The 21,762-nt window shown below is 58.8% G+C and overlaps 3 protein-coding genes across 6 annotated transcripts; 1 reads left to right on the top strand and 2 right to left on the bottom strand.

The window, feature by feature from the left end:
- Positions 1 to 356: 356 nt before the first annotated feature.
- On the bottom strand, positions 357 to 5,274 carry RAB25 (RAB25, member RAS oncogene family). Of its 2 annotated transcripts, XM_054182992.1 has the most exons (5): positions 4,752 to 5,274; positions 3,563 to 3,758; positions 3,236 to 3,429; positions 2,993 to 3,073; positions 357 to 1,181 (listed from the first exon to the last, which is right to left on the bottom strand). In XM_054182992.1, the coding sequence occupies exons 1-5, from the start codon at positions 5,191 to 5,193 to the stop codon at positions 1,051 to 1,053; spliced, it is 1,044 nt and encodes a 347-aa protein (XP_054038967.1). In that variant the 5' UTR covers positions 5,194 to 5,274; the 3' UTR covers positions 357 to 1,050. The 2 variants fall into 2 exon arrangements, with proteins under 2 accessions (XP_054038967.1, XP_054038966.1); XM_054182991.1 differs by lacking the exon at positions 357 to 1,181 and having other exon boundaries at positions 2,310 to 3,073.
- Positions 5,275 to 5,517: 243 nt separating this feature from the next.
- Positions 5,518 to 8,131, bottom strand: LAMTOR2 (late endosomal/lysosomal adaptor, MAPK and MTOR activator 2). Its single transcript, XM_054182998.1, has 4 exons — positions 7,938 to 8,131; positions 6,222 to 6,384; positions 5,999 to 6,088; positions 5,518 to 5,693 (listed from the first exon to the last, which is right to left on the bottom strand). The coding sequence occupies exons 1-4, from the start codon at positions 8,129 to 8,131 to the stop codon at positions 5,637 to 5,639; spliced, it is 504 nt and encodes a 167-aa protein (XP_054038973.1). The 3' UTR covers positions 5,518 to 5,636.
- A 1,132-nt stretch (positions 8,132 to 9,263) lies between these two features.
- UBQLN4 (ubiquilin 4) lies at positions 9,264 to 21,726 on the top strand. 3 transcript variants are annotated; one of them, XM_054182979.1, is made up of 11 exons: positions 9,264 to 9,446; positions 11,643 to 11,794; positions 14,324 to 14,529; positions 14,862 to 15,124; positions 16,368 to 16,526; positions 17,238 to 17,463; positions 17,813 to 17,952; positions 18,399 to 18,482; positions 19,111 to 19,226; positions 19,872 to 20,049; positions 20,508 to 21,726. In XM_054182979.1, the coding sequence occupies exons 1-11, from the start codon at positions 9,285 to 9,287 to the stop codon at positions 20,658 to 20,660; spliced, it is 1,839 nt and encodes a 612-aa protein (XP_054038954.1). In that variant the 5' UTR covers positions 9,264 to 9,284; the 3' UTR covers positions 20,661 to 21,726. The 3 variants fall into 3 exon arrangements, with proteins under 3 accessions (XP_054038954.1, XP_054038955.1, XP_054038957.1); XM_054182980.1 differs by lacking the exon at positions 18,399 to 18,482; XM_054182982.1 differs by lacking the exon at positions 19,872 to 20,049.
- The last annotated feature ends 36 nt before the right edge of the window (positions 21,727 to 21,762 follow it).

The raw sequence follows: 21,762 nt of genomic DNA, 5'->3' as shown, positions 1-21,762 counted from the left end.
GCATGGGGGGACTGTGGCATCAGGCTGGGAGGGGGTTCAGGGGGACCACAGCATCGGGCTGGGAGGGGTCATGGGGGGACCATGCCATCAGGCTGGGAGGGGGTTCAGGGGGACGGTGGCATCAGGCTGGGGGTGGGTTCAGGGGGACCACAGCATCGGGCTGTGAGGGGTCACAGGGGGCCATAGCATCGGGCTGGGAGGGGGTTCAGGGGGATGGTGGCATCAGGCTGGGAGGGGTCGTAGGTGGCATCAGGCTGGGCTGCTCGGGTGACCGCGATCTCCAGCGCTTCGCAGAGGTGGGGACCAGGGGACGGGACCACAAACACGCAGGAATTCCAGCTCAGCAAACCCGCATTTCGCAAGTCCTTTAATGGTTGCGTCACCAGTTGCGCTGGGCACGGAGCTGCTCCCGGGCCCCCGGGCACCAGCCCCATCCCACCCCGCGGACGGGAGCGACCTTCGCTGGGTCCCGCCGTCACGTTTGTCCCGTGTCTGGGATGGGGACAGAGATGCGCCGAGGGCTGAGCGCTGCCGCTTCGCTCCTTAGGGCTTGGGGTGACCCCAGAGCAGTCCCCGGTGGGGACGGAGACCTGTGGGGACCACCACATCCCCAGCGCGTGGCACAGGCTGGCCGCAGGGGAGCAACCCCAGGGCCAGACACAATCGGAGTGGCTACCATCGCTGGCACCATCGTGGCCAGAACCTCCTGGATCCTTCCCCAGCGGTGCCTGGGGGGTATCTCAGTCCTCTGCACTGGGGGTCTGGAGGGGCTGGGGGGGTCCGTGCGGGACGGTGGTGATGCTAATCAAGGCCCGGCAAAAACGAAGCAGGCAGAGCAGAGCTCCCGGCACTGGCGCTTCTCACCGTTTATGGCAGAATTTGGCCACTGCCCGGGCTGCTGGTCCCCGCTGCCCCAGGACGGGGGTGGCACCGCAGGCTGGGTGACACCAGCCCGTGCCGGTGGCCAGACAAGTCCGCGCAGAGGCAGACCCAGCTCGGCGCCACTGGCATGTCCCGGGTTTGCGGGGGTCCCCGGGGTGCCCGGCCAGCTCAGAGGGCCACGCAGCACGGGCGCTTCTCCGTCTGCGCCGGAGCCGTGCTCCCCGGGCTCTCGCTGCCGAGGGACACCGTGTTGCTTTGGCTGCTCCTCTGCTTCTGCTTCTGCACTTTGTGGAAGATCTCTGCAAAGCAAGAGGTGCCGGGGGGGTCGGGGGGGTGTCTGTGCGTCACCCGAGGGCCCCCCTGGGAAGCAGGGACAGCTTCGAGCCCGCAGCCCCCGTTGCTTTCCCGCTAGCCCATGGCTTGGCCCCCATTGCTCGCCCGCTGGCCCATGGCTTGGCACGTTAGTGGCTCTCCTTGCCCTTTATGCAGCAGAGGGGACGAGTTGAGGGTGACAAGGGAGCGGCTCCCCCACGCTGCATCCCCGCGGTGCCCGGGGAACACCCTGCGCTTGGGCAATTTCCTCTTGCCCAACCTGGGATTAGTGCTTCACCCCGGGACGGGGCTGGCAGCATGCCGGGCTGGGCTGGCTCGGCATGGGATGGCACGGCTCGGCACGGGATAGCACGGCATGGCACGGCATGGCATGGCACAGCATGGCAAGGCACGGCATGGCACAGCTCAGCATGGGATAGCACGGCATGGCACGGCACAGCTCAGCACAGGATAGCATGGCATGGCATGGCATGGCACGGCACGGCATGGCATGGCACAGCTTGGCATGGGATAGCACGGCATGGCACGGCATGGCACAGCATGGCATGGCATGGCACGGCATGGTACAGCTCAGCATGGGATAGCACAGCATGGCACGGCACAGCTCAGCACGGGATAGCATGGCATGGCATGGCATGACACAGCACAGCATGGCACAGCACGGCACAGCTTGGCATGGGATAGCATGGAATGGCACGGCATGGCACAGCACAGTACGGCTCGGCATGGGATAGCATGGCATGGCACGGCACGGCATGGCACGGCATAGGACAGCATGGCATGGCACGGCATGGTACAGCTCAGCATGGGATAGCATGGCATGGCATGGCATGGCACGGCATAGGACAGCATGGCATGGCACGGCATGGTACAGCTTGGCATGGGATAGCACAGCATGGCACAGCACAGCTCAGCATGGGATAGCACGGCATGGCATGGCATGGCACGGCACGGCACAGCTTGGCACGGGATAGCACAGAATGGCACAGCATGGCACAGCACAGCATGGCACGGCATGGCATGGGACAGCATGGCATGGCATGGGACAGCACGGCATGGCACAGCACAGTACAGCTCGGCATGGGATAGCACAGCATGGCACGGCATGGCTCAGCACGGCATGGCACAGCATGGCACAGCTTGGCATGGCACAACATAGTACAGCTTGTCATGGGATAGCAGGGCATGGCACGGCACGGCTCGGCACGGGATAGCATGGAATGGCACGGCATGGCACAGCTCGGCATGGGATAGCACGGCATGGGATAACACAGTATGGGATAGCACGGCATGGCACGGCACGGCTCGCCACAGGATAGCATGGAATGGCATGGCATGGCACGGCACACCTCGCCGCGCTCCTGCCCGGGTGCTGCCGGCTGCCGTTCCCGGAGAGGTGCTCCTGGCCATCCCCCTGCCCCCAGGTGCCCCCGGCCGGTCGGGCAGGGTGCTGGAGACGTTGAGTCAGGAGCCCGGGACAACAGGAAGGGGACCAGGGATTACAGGGGGAGGAGGAGCCCCCGGGGCTTCGGGGATGCCCAGGGGCCGCGGGAACAAAGCCATGGGGCGCGGAGAGCGAAACGCCCAGTGCAAAAGGCCGGAAACCAAACCAGCCAGAAAGACGACGCCGAAACCTGTCCCAAAGAGCTCAGGTGGAGCAGGGCAGAGGAGAGATGCGCCGCACATCCTCTGCCCGGCCCTGCGTCCCCGGTAAGGGACCCCGCGATGCCCCGGCCCCCGGGACCCTGCTGCTGCAGCACGGCGTCGGTGCACCTACCCTTCAGGATGGTCTCAAACGCCTGCTCGACGTTGGTGGAATCCAGCGCCGAGGTCTCGACGAACAGCAGCCCGTTGTTGTCTGCAACGAGAGGGGTCCCCCGAGACGATGCAGACCCCAGCGAGGGCACGGGCTCCGTTTCTGAGCCCCTTTAGAGGTGTCAGGGTGCCCGCCGTGGTGCGGGTCCCTGCTCTCGGGGAGGTCGCCAGGCCCCCAGCCCCGGAGCAGGGTGCCAGCCTGTACCTGCAAACATTTTTGCCTCCTCCATGGGCACCTCCCGAGCCTGCGCGAGGTCGGTCTTGTTCCCCACCAGCATGACGACGATGCTGGCCTCGGCGTGGTCGTACAGCTCCTTCAGCCAGCGGTCCACCACGTCGTACGTCTGGTGCTTGGTGATGTCAAAGACGACCAGGGCACCCACGGCTCCCCGGTAATACCTACGGGAGAACCCCACCATCACCCCCCGCTCCGGACACCCCTCACAGTGTCCTCCCCCGTGGGGCTCAACTACGAGGGCATCACCAGGCAGGTGCCAGGGGGGATCCCTGATTTCGGGCATCCCGTCCTTACGCGGAGGTGATGGCGCGGTACCGCTCCAGCCCGGCCGTGTCCCAGATCTGAGCCTTCACCACGGCATCTCCCACCAGGATGGTGCGGGTGGAGAACTCCACGCCGATGGTGGTGCGGCTGTCGTGGTTGAACTCGTTGCGGGTGAAGCGGGAGAGCAGGTTGGTTTTGCCCACCCCGGATTCCCCGATCAGGACGACTGCGGAAGGGAGAAAGCCCATTGGAGACATCGGGGAGGGGAGAGGGCAGCTCCAAAACACTTAATAATTCAAACAACCCTTTCTGACCTGAGCCAGACCAGCCAGCAGCTCCTTGCCTTGCCCGTGTGGCAGCCGGACCGCCCCAGCTGCTGGCATGGGGTGCACGGGGGTCCCGCGTTGCCTGATGACCCCCTGACCCAGGCACCGAGGCCACGCAGGACCTGGCACCGTCACTCCTTCAGCAAACGGGGGTCCCGTCCCTGCTCCATGAGCTCTCAGCTCATGGCTGAGCCCGGCCGCGCTCCCCATCTGCTGTCCGGGGGTGTCACGGCTACCATGCTTGCCCTGGCCACGGGTCACCCCACTGCAGTGGGCACCCGGGACTGGTGGCACAGTGGAGCCCGTCCATCTCCGCTTGCCCAAGGGGAGCACCGAGGTCCAGCGGGGTCTGGCCGGTAGCACCCGGCTGAGGCAACGACCTGCAGAGCTCAAGCTGGGGGGGTGGGCACGAGGCCTTGCCCCCGTTTCTCCAGCCCCGGTTTGACCCCCCCCGCGTCCTCTGCGTGTGCCACCGCCCAGGTCACCGCAGCCGAATGACTTTTAAACGCCCGCTGCTCTCAGGGGTTAATGGGCTCGCACGGTATTTACGTCTCGCACGCTCAACCCCAGCTGTCTCAGCCCCCACTGCCCGCCGTTCGCCCGGCGTCCCACGCGTGTGGCATTGGGGTGGGCATGGGTGTCCCCGTGCCCCCCGTGCCATTCACTAGCCCTGACCTCGCCGCCATCAGCCCGGGGACGTGGCCGAGGCCGGTGCCTGCTCCCCGATCCCCCGACCCTTCGCAGCTCCCTGCACACATCAGAGCTGCAGCGATGGTCAACATCCCAGTTTGGGACACGGCAGCCCTGGGCGGGGGGCAGGGGGGGAAGGCAGCCCCCGGCCTCCAGCTCCATCCCGTTTGGGGAGGGGGATCGACATCGAGCCCAGGACTCACCCTTGAAGACAAAGTTATAATCCTCCTCGGCGCTGCCCATGTCGCCGCCGCCGCTGGGTTTCCTCCTTCCCACCGAGCGGACGGCGCAGGGCGGGACGGGCGCCCAGGGGCACCCAGCGAGCGGACGGAGGGGACAAAGTTTCCTCTCCGGTGGGGAGCGAGCGGGGTGCGGGGGAGCGAGCGGGGTGCGGGGGAGCGACGACGGCGAGGCCGGCGGGGTTGGCGGCGTGGCGCGGCGGGTTAACTCAAGGGGTGGGACCGGGTGTCGCAGCGCAGGTTGGGCAGGTAGTGTCACCCTTGGGACCGTCACGGGAGGAGGAGCCGGGGCCCGATCCTGGGTGCCGAGGCCGGCGCGGGGCAGGCTGGGGCTGCGGGGCCAGAACCCCCAGCCCAGCCCCGGCTCACGCCGGCTGAGAACGCGTTCCCTCGCCTCTGCTGCCATCGTGTGAAAATCGGGGAAACTGGGGAAGCGAAGGAGCTCCCGCCGCCCCTCGCTATCCCAGCGCAGCCGGACAGGGGTGCCAGGCCTTTGTTGTCCCCGCTTGACATGAACCCCACACACCCCATGCCTTGTTTTTCCCCATCGTGGACCTACGGGCAGCTCCGAAGCACCACCCAATCCCGGCATGACCCCCCCGCCCCAGCTCCTCCTTTTATTCACAAGAGACACAAAAGGACACAAGAATCAGACACACTTTTATTCCCCACCCATTTTTTCGCTCCCCCCACCTTATTTTTAAAGGCCGCGCCAAAGCAGGACCGACCTCCAAGATGCCCGTGGGGCTGCTCACCCCCCCCCCCACCCCCCCGCACCCTCAGCACCGGTGACGGCGTCGAAGCAAACGGCGTTTGGGCGGCGGCAGGTGCGAGCCCTGCGACGCGAGCTCAGGATGCGGCCACCTGCGTGAGCGGCTCCTCCAGGTACTGGACCAGCGCCTGCGCCTGCGAGCGGGGAGCGGCGTGAGCGGGGCCCGGCTGGACGGTGCCACCCGCGTGCGCACACCCCGCCCGTGCGCTCGTTTTCATTTCTATTTCCTTTTAGAGCCTAAAAAGGTGTGGTGCGGCGCCTGGGCTGGCACAGGGGACGGAGGAGCCTCTGCAAGGAGGACTCTGTCCCAGGAGTGTCCCAGGCACGGCAGCTTCCTCCACCACTCCCATCCTCATCCTCCTCAACAGCTCTTTCCCACCCCACAGCAGGGATGCAGCCCTGTGCCCCCCGCCCCCGGCCCCCTCCCCACCGGCGTTACCTTGGCCTTCAGCATCCCAAATCCCACCGTCTCCTTGGCGTACATGCAGAGCAGCAGGTTTGCCACCCGCGTGATGGCCACTCGCCCCTCCTGCCCAGGGAGAAACAGCACCCGTCGCACCCCCGCCTTGGCAGGGACGGCCCGCAGGGTCCCGGGGGACCCCCAGGGCCACGGCGGTGCCCGGCTGCCTGGGGAGGGGAGGGCAGCCCCCAGCCCCACGTACCATGCAGTCCATGAGGATGAATTTGAGGTTGTCCTCATTGAACGCCTGGTGCCCGTTCTTGTCGTAGGCCACCCAGATGTTGCTGGCGATGGCCGCGGTGACCCTGGCATCAGTGTCCCCGTAGCCCGAATAGGCGAGCAAGGACCCCTCGTTGTTCAGGAGCCTGGAAATGAAATGGGGTGGGGGGGGGGGCGAATTGGTGCCTCTAAACCCAGTGGGGCACCAGACCCTGCTGCGTGCCGGGGGCAGAGCAAAATCCCCAGCCCAGTCCCCCACCCAGGACACCCCAGGTTTGAAGGGGATTTGGGCAGGGGGTGGGGGGCTTCAAAGCCGGGAAGCTTCGGGGTGCCCCCACCCTGAGCAGGGCAGCGTGGTGGGCCTGCGGTGCCGGCTGCAGCCCGGGCACGAGCCTGGCGGGCAACCACCGTGCATGGCTCCGGCACTGGGTACTGCGCACAGTCCTGGCACCACGCAGCTCCATGCAGCACGCACCGCCCAGCACCACGCACCGGCATGGCCCCAGCACCACGCATGGCCCCAGCGCCATGCACAGCCCCAGCACCGTGCGTGGCGCCGGCTCTCGTGCACAGCCCCGACACCACGCACGAGTCCTGACACCATGCGTGGCCCCAGCACCGTGCACTGCCCAGCACTGCCCATCGTGCGCTGGGCACGACCCCAGCACCGTGCATGGCCCCAGCACCGTCCATCGTGCACAGTGCATGGCCCCGGCACCATGCGCTACGCAGAGTGCGTGGCCCCGGCACTGTGCACGGCCCCAGCACCCTGCATCATGCATGGCCACGGCACCATGCATTGTGCATGGCCCCAGCACCGTCCATCGTGTGCCGTGCACGGCCCCAGCACCATGCATTGTGCATGGCGCCAGCACCGTCCATCGTGTGTCGTGCATGGCCCTGGCACTGTGCTCAGCACCATGCGCCCTGCATGGCCCCAGCACCGTGCGCTATGCACCTGGCACCATGCATCGTGCTTGGTCCCGGCACCATGCATCGTGCACCGTTCACAGCCCAGCACCATGCACAGCCCAGCACCATCCATCGTGCACTGTGCACAGGCTCGGCACCATGCACAGCACCGTGCACAGCACCGTGCACCCTGCATGGCCCCAGCACCCTGCCTAACACAGCACCCTGCATGGTCCCAGCACCCTGAATGGTCCCAGTACCGTGCATGGTCCTGCCACCGCGCGTAGCACAGCACCATGTATAGACCCGGCACCGTGCATGGTCCCAGCACTGTGCACCGTGCGCCATGCACAGCCCCAGCACCGTCCATTGTGCACCGTGTAGGGCCCAGCACCGCACGCCCTGCGTGGCCCCAGCACCGTGCATCATACACCGTGTATGGCCCCAGCACTGTGCGTGGCCCAGCACCATCCATCATGCCCCGTGCATGGGCCCCAGCACCGTGCACCCTGCACGGCCCCAGCACCATCCATCACGCCCCGTGCATGGGCCCCAGCACCGTGCACCCTGCACGGCCCCAGCACCATCCATCACGCCCCGTGCATGGGCCCCAGCACCGTGCACAGCCCTGGCCGGGCCCCTCAGCGCCCCGGGAGGCCATTTCCAGGGCCGGAGGTTGGAGGGAGGGAAGGCAGCGTGTCCTGGCAGGCGCCTGTCGCTGCGGGGAGCGGGAGCGAGCCGGCCACCGCTGCCGCCCCCATCGCCCCTCGCCCCGGCCCCTACTCACAGGGTGCTCTGGACCCCGCCGGTGTTGGCCTGGCTCAGCACCTGCGTCAGGGCCTTGGGGCGCAGCATGGCCGCCGCCGCCCCGCTCCGGGCCCTGCGATGGCGGGGAAGGCCGGAGCAGGCCTCCTCCGTCAGCGAGGCCATGCTCTGCCCGGAGCACGCTGGGACATGTAGTCCCTGTGCCGGGGACGCCATGCGTCCCGCTGACGGTGGCCTGCGCCCCCGGGACGCCCCGGGGTGCTGCCCCCGCGCCCAGAGGGACGAGGCAAGGGGAAGCCCGCCCAGAGGGGGGGGGGATTAGCTGGACACCCCCAAACCGACCCCTCGGCCACCCCGGTGGCACCGGGGCCTGGATCAGCCCCGGGGAAAGGCCGTGGCACGGCGGCAGGGGGCCTGGTCCCCACCGCTAGCCCAAGTGAAGGGGGGGGTCTGTCAAAAATGGAGCCGTTAGAGCGGCTTCAGCAAAGGGAGGGGGCACAGATGGGGGGGCCGGGGTTTGGGGCGGCGGGGGGTGCGGGATGGATCCCGCTAATGAGGGAAGGGTTTGCAGGATGGATTTGGCTAACGAGGGGGGTGCAGGATGGATTCGGCTAACGAGGAAGATCCAGGGTAGAGCCAGTTAATGGGGGGCTGGGGGGGGCAGGACGGATCCAGCTGACCAAGAGGATCCAGGCTGCTAATAAGAGGGGTGCAGGGTGGATCCAGCTAATGAGGGGGATCCAGGGTAGAGCCAGCTAATGAGGGGGGGTCGAGGGGGATGCAGGGCAGATCCAGCTAATCAAGGGGATCCAACCTGGAGCCAGCTAATAACGAGGGGGGGTTCAACCTGGAGCCAGCTAATGAGGCTGGGGGGGAAGGATGGATCCAGCTGACCAAGAGGATCCAGGCTGCAGCCAGCTAATAAGGGGGTTGCAGGATGGACCGAGCTAATGAAGGGGGTGCAGGACGGACCCTGCTAATGAGGGGGATCCAGGCTAGGGCCAGCTAATAAGGCGGGGGCGGGGGGGGGGGGGGGGGGGCGCGGTGTGGGACAGACCCAGCTAACCCAGGGGGGGTCCAGGCTGAAGCCAGCTACTAGGAGGGGGTGCAGGACGGATCGGTCTCCCGGGGGAGCCGCTGGGGATGCTGCTGGGGGGGCCGCACGGCAGGCAGCTGCCCCCTCCCTGCCCCTTTAACACCCCCCCCCCGCCCCGCTCGGGGCGCTGCAGCAGGTCCCCGCCGGGCCGCCAGGGGGCGCAAGCGGCGGCGCGGGGGCTGGGCGGGGGGGGCCGGAGCGCCGCTCTCTCGCGCGGCGGCGCGCGCCGCCTCTCTCTGGTGGCGGCCCGGGCTGGCGGGGCGGGCGGCGAAGATGGCGGAGCCGAGCGGCGGCGGCGGCGGCGGCGGGCCCGGCCCCGGCGGGGAGGGTGAGGCGGGGCCGGGCGGCCCCGGCGGGGCTCTCATCCGCGTCACGGTGAAGACCCCTAAGGACAAGGAGGAGATCGTCATCGCGGACGGCGCCTCCGTGCGCGAGGTGGGGGCGGAGGCGGGCCTAGGGGGGTGTGGAGGGGCGAGGGGGGCCTGGCTTTGGGGTGAGGGGACCTGGGGGGACCTGGCTTTGGGGTGAGGGGCTGAGGGGACCTGGTTTTGGTGTGAGGGGCTGGGGGAACCTGGAGGGGCCTGTTTTTGGGGGGGGGGGGTGAGGGGCTGAGAGGACCTGGAGAGGCCTAGTTTTGTGGGGATGAGGGGCTGAGGGGGCCTGGAGGGGCCTGGTTTTGGTGGGGTGAGGGGACCCGGGGAGGCCTGCGGTTGCGGGAAGTAAAGGACTAGGGATCTGAATGCAGGGGCTTTTGGGGGAGGGACCTGGCTTTAGGCAGGCGGGGAGGACTTTGGAGGGGAACTGCGGGTGCCGGGGGGCCCTTGGAATTGGAGGAACACAGCTTTGGGTTGGAGATGAGGGCTAGCGGGACTTGGAGGACTTTTGGGAGACCTGGATTTGGGTTGGCAGGGGAGCTGGGGGGGCTTGGGGGGCACTCCTGGCCTTTGGGGCCTTGTGGGAGCCAGGCTCGGGGGGAGCTGGGAGACCTGGGTGAGGGCAGGGGCTTGGCGGGGGGCTTTGAGTGGGGAGGTGACACTTGGGATGGGGACAGTCCCGGTGGGGAGGGGGCAGGATGGTGCTGGGCTAATATGTGGGAGGGTTCGTGGATGGGATGGGGGGTGAGGGGCTTGGAGAGTGGCTGTATGGGGAAGGGAGCTTTGGGGTGGATGGTGGCTGTGGGGAGAGGGCTGTGAAGGATTGGGGTGGGGGTCTGGGGGCTCGGCCTGCGCGCTGGGCTGCGCGGGGTGCTGGAGGGAAGGTGTTCCTTGAGCGGTTGGTCTGGGAAGGGTGCCGCAATGGGGAGAAGTGGCTTTGGGGGCAGAGCTGGAGGAGTGTGTATGAGGCTGCCTGTGGGGAAGCAGCTGGTGGTGTGGGTCTGGACGCTGGGAGGCAGATCCCTCGGGCGAGAGGAGGGGGGCTGGGCAAGTCTTTTGGGTCAAAGGTTGGATGGAGCAGAGGAAAGGGAATATCAGCCCTTCCTGCGAGGGAGCTTCACAGGGCACGGTGGCATGGGGCAAGCGGGAGGGGGCTGGAATTTGCAAGGCCTGGCTCAAGCGCTGGTGGAAGTGGCTGTGCCCACTGGGACAAGGTGTCATCAGCACGGCTTTCGGCTTCGTGGCTTACTGCGTGCTTTGATCTGGGGTGTAGGGCACGAGGTTGCGGTGTGAAGGACCTGACGGAGATCTGTGGGGAGCAGAGTTGTGGGGTAGGCAGGGGCTGTAGGACGTGTGGCCCTCCTGCTCCTTCTGGGTTGGCTCCTGAGAGCCTGTGGGTATAAGTGTGATGTTAAGTGACGGGCTTTGTGCAGAGGAGGGCACAAAGCTTTGTGACCAGGATGACCTGGGGTCAGGGCTGCGCTCTCCCAGACATTGGTTTTGAGGGTTCTAGTGCGAAGGCTGTGAGCTCCTCTGGGGCAGGTGTGTGCTTCTCTTTCCATCCTGGCCTTTCCCTCTGATTTCCTCTAGTTTGTGGCTTCCAAACGCAGGGCTTTTTCCTTACAGTTCAGGTTGGAAATGTCCCAGCTGGGCTAGCAATGACAATCATATTGGCAGGTGTTAATCCCACCCCATCACAGAGTAAAGAAGAGGTGTCCGTGTTACGTGGCGTGGCATGCTCATAGGGAATTCAGTTGCAGAAATAGGAATTGGAGAAGACCTAGTTTATTTCCATTGGCTGATAAATGATTGTTCCCTTTTGCATAGAGCTCTGTCCTGTATTAAATCAGAGTTGGGCTTTCCTTAGGAAAAAATATCAAATGAGCAGAGACAAAAAAAAAAAGTTCAGTCATTCAGAGGATAAATGGTGTATTTGGATTAGACCTAAGAGACACACTTGGTCTGGCTTTGGAAGCCTTCACCTCTTCGTGAGGTAATCGTTCTATTCTTTCAGAAATTTACTCGGCATTATGTAAATGCAGAGCTTGTCTTTGTGTTGGTTTTTTTTTCTTAACACCTCAGACATCTTCAGCAACTGGTGACTGAATTGGTACCTGCATGGGCTGCTTTTGGGTGAGGTACTGGAGGACTGTCAGTTCCTTATGCCGTTTGCATAGTGGATGTAATATCTGGAGTATTAGCTTTAAATTTCTGGTCTCGGTCCTTTGCCTGAAAAATGCTTTTGTTTGTTTTTCAGTTCAAAGAAGAGATTTCCAGGCGGTTTAAAGCCAAACAGGATCAGCTGGTTCTGATCTTTGCTGGGAAGATCCTGAAGGATGGAGACACGTTGAATCAACATGGGATCAAAGATGGGCTGACTGTACACTTGGTCATTAAGACTCCACAGAAGTAAGAAGCTGTTTCGTCTTGGGGGGGCTGAGGATAAATGGATGATGCGGATAAACGGTGGTGGAGCACTTCTGCGCGGTTGGCGACTGAAGCGGAGTACTTGCGTGAGGCCTGAGTGCCGGTTTTGGGGTGCGTGTGAGTCTGGCAGCGGTGATCTGGCAGGAGAACTCTCCCAGGCGCTCTCCCTGCCACGGCTTTGCTGTGCAGCTGTGGCGTTTATCGTTTGCCCTGTCTTTTCCCTAGGTTACACGGCGCTGTAAGTTTGTGGCAAGTACCTGAGGGAGTTGACTCTTCTTTAACACAACTCGTGTATGTGGCTTTGCGTATTTTGAGCCTTTATAATTTAGTAATCGTGAAAGAACCCATTGGAACTTGATACTAGGTCTAACAAAGATAAGGTGCTGTTAACTGAAATTACTTTCACAATGAATTCGTGTTGAAGTTGAAACCAATACCCAGTTTTTCTTTTGCTTCCTGTCGTATTCTCTGCTCTGAGCCTGTGCTCACGCTCTCTTGGGTGCCACGGGAGGCATGCTGCACGTACAGAGCACTAACTGTAGGGCAGAGTGGTGTTTCTGTGTGGTACCTATAGTATGCCTGCATGGGCAGGTGCAGACAGGTGGGTGCTCCACCTCAGTGGGAGTGTGCGGAGGCTCGGGATGTATGACCACGTGCACGCAGCGGTGTGGTTGTTAGGTCAAGTATAGTACTGCAGGCACACCCTGGGGTGGCTCCCAGCTTGGACACGGCTCGCTTATGTCCATCTACACCGTGTAGCTTGGCCTGAGAAAGGGACGCAGGATTGACCGCAAGGTCCTGCAGGCTTTTCCCAGTGCTGCCCGATGGAGTAGCGGGCACGGAAGGCTCTTGGGAACGGTTGGTATACTTCAGGCGCAGCCGTGTCTCGTTGATCTCGAAACCCCCTTTGCAACTGTTTCTCGGGCTCCCTGCTGCAGTCTGATGGGACTCCCGCTGAGCTAGTGGGGCTGTGTCTCTTTGTGCGGTTCTGCTGTCCCTTGGGAGAGCTGCCTTACTGGCTTAGTCAAGATTACTGCTTTTTTTATCCCCCCCTTCTCTTTTTTTTGCAAAGACAAGCAAGTGTATTGTCAGCTTCTGCAGGAGGCCTCTCTCTGGATTGTGCATCTCCAGGTAGCCTGATAGCCTGATGCTGTTTACCACTGTCTCCACAGCAAACTGCGGTACTTTTGAACCATTTCAAAGGGTAAACAAGAGAGTTGTCCCGGGTTGCTCATTTTTTTTTTTCCCTGCTAATAGTCATAGATAAGTGCTTACTGAAGACATTACAGCCTCTTCCTGTGCTGAGAGAAACCAAGTGACCTTTCTCCAGCTTCCTTCTTCCTTTTTTGTTCAGCTTCCTTTTTGCTTTGTTTCCCCACTCTCTGCCTCCCTCTCAGTGGCTGCCACTTTTCAGCAGCAGCAGTCAGGTGAGTCTGGAAAGTGGACAGGGACCTTCAGGTTTGATTTTTAAAGTCCTAGAATAAGAGTGAAAAAGGAAAACGAGTTAGAGAAAGGACTTTTTCTTGGTTTGGAAAAAAAAATAATCAGGAAATGTTTGTTCTTTTTTACTTGTCAGTGGCATAATAGCATTATTTGAGGCAAGTAAAGTGAGTTTTGTGGTCTAATTTCATGTGAAAGCTCCTCAGCACTAGTCCAGGACTCAACTGTCATGACTGCAGGTGCTTCAGAGAATCTTTAAATGTTCTCTTTCAAATTCCAGTAAAAAGCCTAAGGAGGAACTGTGATTACAAGGTATTAGCTTGGGTTGGTTTATTCAATAAAGCCCACGTCCAGCATCTGCTCCGCTGTGGCTTATGGCGCAGTGTCTGCACGTGTGTATTAAAAGAAGCTCTAGTTAACTTGTGTTGGACGGAGAAGCCTTGTGTGCAAGGTGTGGCGAGATGTGAATTCATAGCCCAGCCGGCCAGAAACATTCTGTAGCTTCATGGGGCAGATGCTGGTTGCCTCGTGCCTCAGTTTCCCTATCTGTAGAGCAATGCTGATACTTAATTTTGCCCCCAGGAGCACTGATAGGAATATTCAGTGCATGGGAGGATTTGCAGAAAAGCAGATTCTTGTTTACCCCATGCGCTAGCCCTGCTGTAACCTCCTGTGGTTTCTGTGGGAGCAGCAGGAGGATTTTCCTGTTTGGAGCAAACTCATTGCTCAAGGATATAGCTGAGGTAAATAGTTCAGTGCGATTCAAGGAAGAGCTACATACAACTCAGGGTAAGACCAGTCAAGCCACTTTGTGTGGGCCAGCATAAAATATCCGGGGCTGTTATGCATCAGGCTGGGAGGCAGATTCCAGCAGATGGAAGGCATCTGGGAGCACAGCTGTGCGTCCGTCCAGGCAGGAATGGAAGCAGCCAGGGCTGGCTGCTGTGGGGACAAGAGGCGCGAAGGGAGGCTTGGTCGGTGTGGGGTGCACTGTCCTGTGTCCCCCACAGAGGCCTCTGCTCACCGTTCCTGAATCTCACGAGTTTAATGCCTTCTTTTGTTTCTTCGCAGGGTCCAAGATTCAACATCTGCTGCTTCTGCCCCCAATGCTGCTTCTGCCCCCACTGCAAACCCTTCTTCTCCTGCTGCCCCGTCTCAGCCTTCCACATCCAGCAGCGCCGGTTCTGACACAGGGAGCGGCAGCAGACGGAGCAGTGGGTCAGGGACCATGGGAGGTCCTGGAGACGGAGGCCCTAATAGTGCTACATCCATCCTGTGTAAGTGACGGCTGTGAGAAGGTGTGGCCCGAAAGAAGAATTTCCTAGGATTAGACCAAGGAGTTCTTGACCCCTGCAGTTATCTCTGCTTGCTGTAGGCTTTGCATGAGTCGTTTCCACCAGCGTACCTCAGTTTCCCTGCTCAGGATAATGCCAAGGCCCTTGTTGAAGCATGTGTAGGGGGTGTCCTCCCTCAGAGTTGGCTGCCGTAGGAATATAGGATACCCCTAGATTCGTGTGGGTGCAGCTCAGCTGACATGCTTGTCCTCTTTTTGCAGCTGCCGACAGTTACTGACTCACGCCTCTCTCCCCGTGTGTTGTTCCCTCTCCAGCTGGCTTTGGTGGCATCACTGGGCTGGGCAACCTTGGGATGGGCTCTGCCAACTTCATGGAGCTCCAGCAGCAGATGCAGCGGCAGCTGATGTCCAACCCAGAGATGCTTTCTCAGATCATGGAGAATCCCTTGGTGCAGAACATGATGTCTAACCCTGACCTCATGAGACAGATGATCATGGCCAACCCCCAGATGCAGCAGCTCATGGAGAGAAATCCAGAGATAAGCCACATGCTGAATAACCCGGAGCTCATGAGGCAGGTGAGTCAGCACGCCAGGGCCTGTTTAAAGCATGTTCAGGAGAATCTTTGTGGACCAGCTCCAGTGCCTGCTCTCCAAAGGGAGTGTGTGAATGCCAGATCAGTGATTTTTTAGACATCTCTTCCTTCCTGCTGTAAGCCCCCCACAAACAGATGGTGGTCTTGAGTTATCTGAATACTCGTTACTCAACCCACATACTTGCAACTCTTATTTCCCTTTCAGGGCTATTGAATCCATCAGGTGTTGGGCAAAAAACGGATGCTGGGATCATCCTAGCGTGCTGAATACGAGGCTACTGTGTTCTGATTCAGCAAGGGGAGTAAAAGCAGTCATGGAGAAGTGAAGCTACTGTGAAAGCTTTTTGTTTCTCTCTCGTTCTCTTGATAGATTAAGTATAGGCTACAGAGCTGTACAGTCGGTATTTTACTACCTGTGTCAGTGGAGAGCACTAGTCGTAGGCCGGGATCCTAGAGGTCTCAATTTTCTGTACAGTCCCAGAACAGAGAGGACCCACGCCCTAGAGGACTGGCTATCTGGAAGACCGAAGGTTCATCGGAAGGGAAGCATAAGGGATGAGTGAGAGCCTGAGTGTTAAATAGCCTTTGACAGGACTCTGCTGTTCCCCCAGGAAGACTTGTCAGGAGGTCTTTCTGGCTCGTTGCTGAACGAGCCTAGTTTCCATCTGCTTCTTGGTTATCTTTCTTTCAACTGTGTCGGCCATACATGAAATTCCAGAGTTGCAGGACTAAATTGTGAATGGTCCATACTTAAACAAGATCTGGATGTTCTTTGTGCAGGGAGACCCATCGGAAGTCTGGAGAGGGTGAATTTGTGGGTTTTCTTGAAATGGGAAGGATCCAATCTCTTCCACCTTCTCAGTTTTTGAATGCAGTCCATCTACTTTGAGTGGGAACATATGGGTGTTAAATGTTTGGATGTCCTGATACTGCTTAGAAACAAAACAATCTCATCCAGCTGAATTGAGGTTGAGAAGGAAGAGAGCTGAGCAAGGATGGGAGGAGCCAGGATCCCTGGGCTCTCTTTGCTTGGATAAATGATCTCTCTGCTCTCTGGCTGTGAAACGGGTTTAATTATACTCTTTCTTCTGGGAGCTGAGATTTAACTCTTTCAGTGCTTGTCTGGTAGATCAGTAGAATACCGCTGGGCTGCTAATTCTGATCCACTCCGGCCTTCCCGTGGTGCACATGGGCCTGAGCTTTCCATGTTTTCCTCCTTCTCCCAGACAATGGAATTGGCTCGTAACCCTGCCATGATGCAGGAGATGATGCGGAACCAGGACCGTGCTTTGAGTAACCTCGAGAGCATTCCAGGAGGATACAACGCCCTGCGCCGGATGTACACGGACATCCAGGAGCCCATGTTTAGTGCAGCCAGGGAGCAGGTACGGACTGAAATCCCGTTAGTGGGTTGCAGTGTGCTGAGTATGGGAAAGGGCTCTTTCCCCGACCCCTGTGTTAACGGGGCAGCCTTCCCCAAGCGTGGCTGTTAACCCCTCCTGCTCTAGATGATGAATGAGAATGTTGGGCAGTGCCCGTCATCCGGTTTTATTACGCGGTTCGGTGTATCTGAGCAGAGACCTGCCCTCCCTCCTTTGGTCTCCAAGCAGGCTGGATGCCAGCCACCGCCGATGCAAAGGCCCCATAGCTTCGTTAGCGCAGCCCTCTGCTCTCAGCCCGGCTTACTGTATTAGCTGGAGCCTGACGCCTTTGGATTGGAGCTGGCTGAGATCCAGCTGGCTTGAAGCGCAGGAGGAGTGAGCACAGGTCTGTCTGCAAAAGGCCGTGCAGACATACTCCAGTCTAGCATTACCTACTGGTATGTCCGGGTGCTGATTTTACATGGATGTTTTGAAGGCCTGCATTTGGGAGCCAAATCTAGGGCTGTGGCCACTTCTTGAGCCTGGTGATTTTCTGACCGAGGTGTGTTGTGGATTACAGATTTCTCAGGAGGCAAATTATGGCGTGTGTTTAGCAAATTCTGGGCCTGGATGAATATGATCGGCTGTTCCCTAGCTCACACAGTGGTGGGGTTAGTCTGACGTTCTCTACTGGGGCTCACTGATTACGGCTATTTCTTTTTTCTTTTTCCCTAGTTTGGCAACAATCCTTTCTCTTCCTTGACGGGGAATTCTGATAGCTCAAGCTCTCAGCCTTTGCGGACGGAGAACAGAGAGCCGTTACCGAACCCCTGGAGCCCCACGCCCCCTGCTTCCCAGAGCCAGGCACCCAGCAGCGAAGGGAGCACCGGCTCAGCAACGACCCAAAGCACACCGACTGTATCCAACCCCTTTGGGCTGAATGCTGCTAGCATTGGGGCTGGTACGTAACCAAGAGAGGAACCAGAGGGTGCTGCTGACTGAAGAGGTCACCCACGCTTCCTTGGAGGGCGGTTTCCTCTGGCATTTGAGTGCCTGCCAGTGGCTGCTCTCCAAATGAATGAATCTAGCCTGGCTGCAAGCACAAATGTGTGCCTGTCGGAGGGTTACCCTGAGGTCCCTGCAGCCCTCGAGGGCATGGGGGAACGGCAAGCAAAGCACTACCATTGCTGTCCACAGCGATATTCCCTGTTGGCCAGGGGATGAAGTAAAGGCATTGGTGTTATATGTCGTCTTGTATTTCAGGCAGCACTCAGGTTTTCCTTTCTCTTCTCTTCCCTTTCCCCTTGCAGGCATGTTTAACAGCCCAGAGATGCAAGGCCTCCTGCAGCAAATTTCTGAAAACCCTCAGCTGATGCAGAACATGATCTCTGCCCCTTATATGCGGAGCATGATGCAAACTCTTGCTCAGAACCCAGACTTTGCAGCACAGGTAAAAGTGTTACAGTTGTCTTCTCTTGTCAGGCTGGCCGTGAGCACAATGCTTGTGATCTGCTTCTGTGGTTGGAGTGCTTCCTCTTGCAAAAACCAGAGAGCTGAGTGAATGTAGACAGTTTCGTTGTGTTTTTTGGTAGCTTGAAGGCAGTCGCAGTACTGAACCCTGTGTCTTAGCAGAGCCCCTAAGAAAAAAAGTGGCTTTCAAAGGGACATGGGAATGAGCCTTCTTTTTCCCCTGGCCAAGTGGTCCCTGTTCAATACTGTTGCCAGGAATTGAGCTGTCCTGTTTCAGTCCCCATTAGCATTAGGGGAACGTGTTGAAAAGCCCAGGGAGGGAGACAGGGGCATGACTGACTTGTTCTTCATGGCTTAGTTATGTAGGGCTTAACAGCCAGTGGCAGCAACCCTCTGACCCTACCTACGTGTGCTGTCTCTTGCTAGATCATGGTAAATGTCCCCCTCTTTGCTGGGAATCCACAGCTTCAAGAACAGCTCCGCCTTCAGCTCCCTGTCTTCCTGCAGCAGGTAAAGGCCCCTGTCTGGCCCTGTGCTGCTCTCGGCCCCCAGGCTCCAGAGCTTTTCCATCCTCTGTAGGAGAGGGAGTAGCTCGGCTGCTTAGTCAAGTGGATGAGGAAGCATGTGGGCTCGGGTGGTCTGGGCTGTGAAAGAAAGGGGTTTGCACAGGGGAGAGAGAAAGGAAGAGCTTATTTAGACGAGGCAATCTAAATTAAGTAATCTACCTAAAGGTGGGCTTCGAATTAGACTAGTTAAGCTACATGAAACCCCTGTGTGGACAGCCTCTCACTGTAATGAGTTTACAAAAATTAAACGAGCTAATTGTGCTAGAGCAGCTGGTTCACTCAGGTAAATCAAATAAAATCACTTTAATTCCAAAGGCATGGGCCCCCAGTTCTAATCTGATTCACCTAGTTCATTTAGGAAATTTGATCTGAACTCTCTGAGTATCTGTAGATGATGAGCCCTGCAGTCTGGAGACTTGAAGGAGGAACCAGACTCGCAGGTTTGCTCTGGCTGCAGGGCGAGAGGCGAAGCTCTGTGCTAATCGTTGTTCGGATTTAAAGCTGGTGGATCTCTGGCTGCCGAAGCTCTCGCTGTTTGGTACCGCTGTGTCTTTTTTTGCCTTTGTTCCCAGATGCAGAACCCAGACTCCCTCTCCATTCTCACCAACCCCCGCGCCATGCAGGCGCTCCTCCAAATCCAGCAGGGACTCCAGACGCTGCAAACGGAGGCCCCAGGACTAGTGCCAAGGTAAAGTGCGCTTCGGAGTGGGTTTCTGCAGGCAGAGATGACATGCTTGATAGCAGCAGGCAAACTAGCTGTTGATTCATCGAGGAGATCTGCTTAGGGCTCTCTGTCATGGGGACTTCTCTGTCTATGTGTGCGCCTGCAGGCCTCTCTGCGTTCCAGCTAATTAGCACTTTCTGCTTGTTTGTACTTCACGCGGGGAAGTCCTTGACCTTTTCTTTTTGGAGACAAGGTTTGGAAACCGCTTGGTCCCTCCTTCGTCTTTTGTTTGCTGTATTCGGTATTGGCTGAACTCAAGAATTTTATCTCTGGAGAGCAGTCTGAGATGCGCAGCCACAAGGTTGGGTGGGTGCTTTGGGGCGGACTGGTCTGCCGGCAGCCCTCAGGCCCTCTCTCCTCTGGCAGCGTGGGTCACGTTCAGTCTCTGCAGTTCCTTTCAGGCCTGCGCCTCATTTAGGATTGCGTATTCCCAGCACCGTGTGTCACCAGGGTACAGACGCAGCCAGTTTAATTTACAAAGCTGTCCGGTAGTATGGGCCTCAGCGAGGGCCAGCCTGGCAGAGCCTGCCGGTTACCCTGCTGCCCGGCACTCGGGGGACACCCAGAAGTGCCAGCTTGCCTCTGAGCGTGCCCTCCCTTCCTCTGCAGCCTCGGCTCCTTCGGCATGCCTCGAATGCCCCCGTCCTCCACAGGAGGAAGCACAATCCCGGAGAACCCCGTTCCCTCCGCTTCAACGCCGGCCAGTGCCTCTCCAGCTGGGGGTGGTAACCCCCAACAGCAGCTCATGCAGCAGATGATCCAGCTGCTGGCCGGAGGAAGCTCTCAAGTATGTAATGCCCAGCTGCATGCCGATACTTTTCTGGGGAGGGACATCTCCAGGGTGAGCTAGAGGATGTTCCGATCGTCCCCCTCCCACTCTAGGGATGTGGTCCCCAACAGGTTTCTCTTGGCTGTGCTTTATGCCGGGTTTGGTGTCTCGGGCTGGCTGGTTCTTTGGGGTGTGGTAACCCTTTGCGCAGGTTTGAAGCTAAGAGTGGCAGGGATTCTCCTCGCAGTGCTGCTCTCACCGTAGGTACAGAACTTGGACTAACCGTGTGCAGTGTGGCTGCTGTGCCAAAGCCCGTGGCGATGCGGGGAGTATTTCGGCGATGTGGGGAGCCTGGCGTATTTCAGTACCCCTAAAGCTGAGCTCAGGGTCCCGCTCAGCCGCCGTCGCTGGCCCTGCCCGTGTTGCTGTTGCCCTCTGCTGTCTGACTCTAAGGTCTTTGTCCTTTCCCTCTGCAGGCGCAGAGTCCTGAAGTGCGATTCCAACAGCAGCTGGAGCAGCTGAACGCCATGGGCTTCATTAATCGTGAGGCCAACCTCCAGGCGCTTATAGCCACTGGTGGAGACATCAATGCAGCTATTGAGAGACTGCTGGGCTCCCAGCCTTCCTAAACTCTTGTCATGCTGCCCCACAGATGTCAGCACATGCATCCATACACATGCACAGGGGGATCTTTCAGGAAAGCCCACCATCATTTTCATATCTGACAGCTGTCCATGTATTTAAAACAAAAAGAAACAGCTTAACCCCTGACCTTCCTACTAAGTTAAGATTTCATGTTGAAATGCTCTTTAACTGGCTTGTATGTGGATTCCAGTTCTCATCGTGGCCACAGAGACTTCAGATGTGTATTTTTTCCTAAATATGCCCTCTGTCTCAGACACTCTTCTCTCTCTCTCTAGATGGTAGAGGCGATACTTCTAGTTACTTACCTGAATGATTGTGTTTTGAGTAGCTTGATTTTAACTGTACATGATTCCCTCCCCCAGCCCTCCTTTCAGGCAAATATTTAAAACTTGAGCCACGTTTGGGTTTTGGTTATTTCTCCCAGCATCTTATTGGGAATGGATCAAAAGAAAAATTGAAATGACCTGGAAATTTCTGATGTCGTTTGTCTTAATGTTCCATTGGATGAACTGAGCCTGTGTCCCTCGCGTACAGGTGCCTCTGATCTCCTGGTAGAGGGCTAACGTGCATGAAAATGACTGTTGAAGTATGGCCTCTTTACGCTCTTGGGATGGTGTAAAGGAGCCTCGATGCCTTCGGGGATCAGGCTTGCTGTTCTTGAACTTGAGTTGAAAGTGCCGTGTAGAAGAACGTGTTCGAAAGGTGTGTTTTTGCCCAAGCGATGTAGTTCTCGCGCGGTGGTGGCAGGGGTTTGTTGACTCGTGTGCTCAGTAGGCTCGTTCCTGAAAGTGTAAAAACAAAAAAGGAAATTGAAAAAAAATACGTTAACAATCTTTTCGCTTCACTGGAAAATGTTGAAGTTCATGTTATTCCCGGTTTAGATCCATCCCTCGTCCTCCCCCCCCCTCCATTTTGGTGTGTTTGAATGTTATGACTCTCCAAGAAACTCCCCAAGGACCAGCAGGGTGATATTTTCCCAAGAGCCTCCATGGCTGTGTAATTTGCATACCATTTTTATCAAAGAAAAATAAATGCGCACAACCATCTGTCTCCCTGCACTCCATGTATCTTCCTTGATTGCCACAT

Source organism: Rissa tridactyla, chromosome 23, assembly GCF_028500815.1.
Source record: "Rissa tridactyla isolate bRisTri1 chromosome 23, bRisTri1.patW.cur.20221130, whole genome shotgun sequence".
In the NCBI taxonomy this organism is placed as follows: Eukaryota; Metazoa; Chordata; class Aves; order Charadriiformes; family Laridae; genus Rissa; species Rissa tridactyla.
Note: the sequence above shows the minus strand (reverse complement) of the source record. Positions and strands in the feature narration are given on the sequence as shown.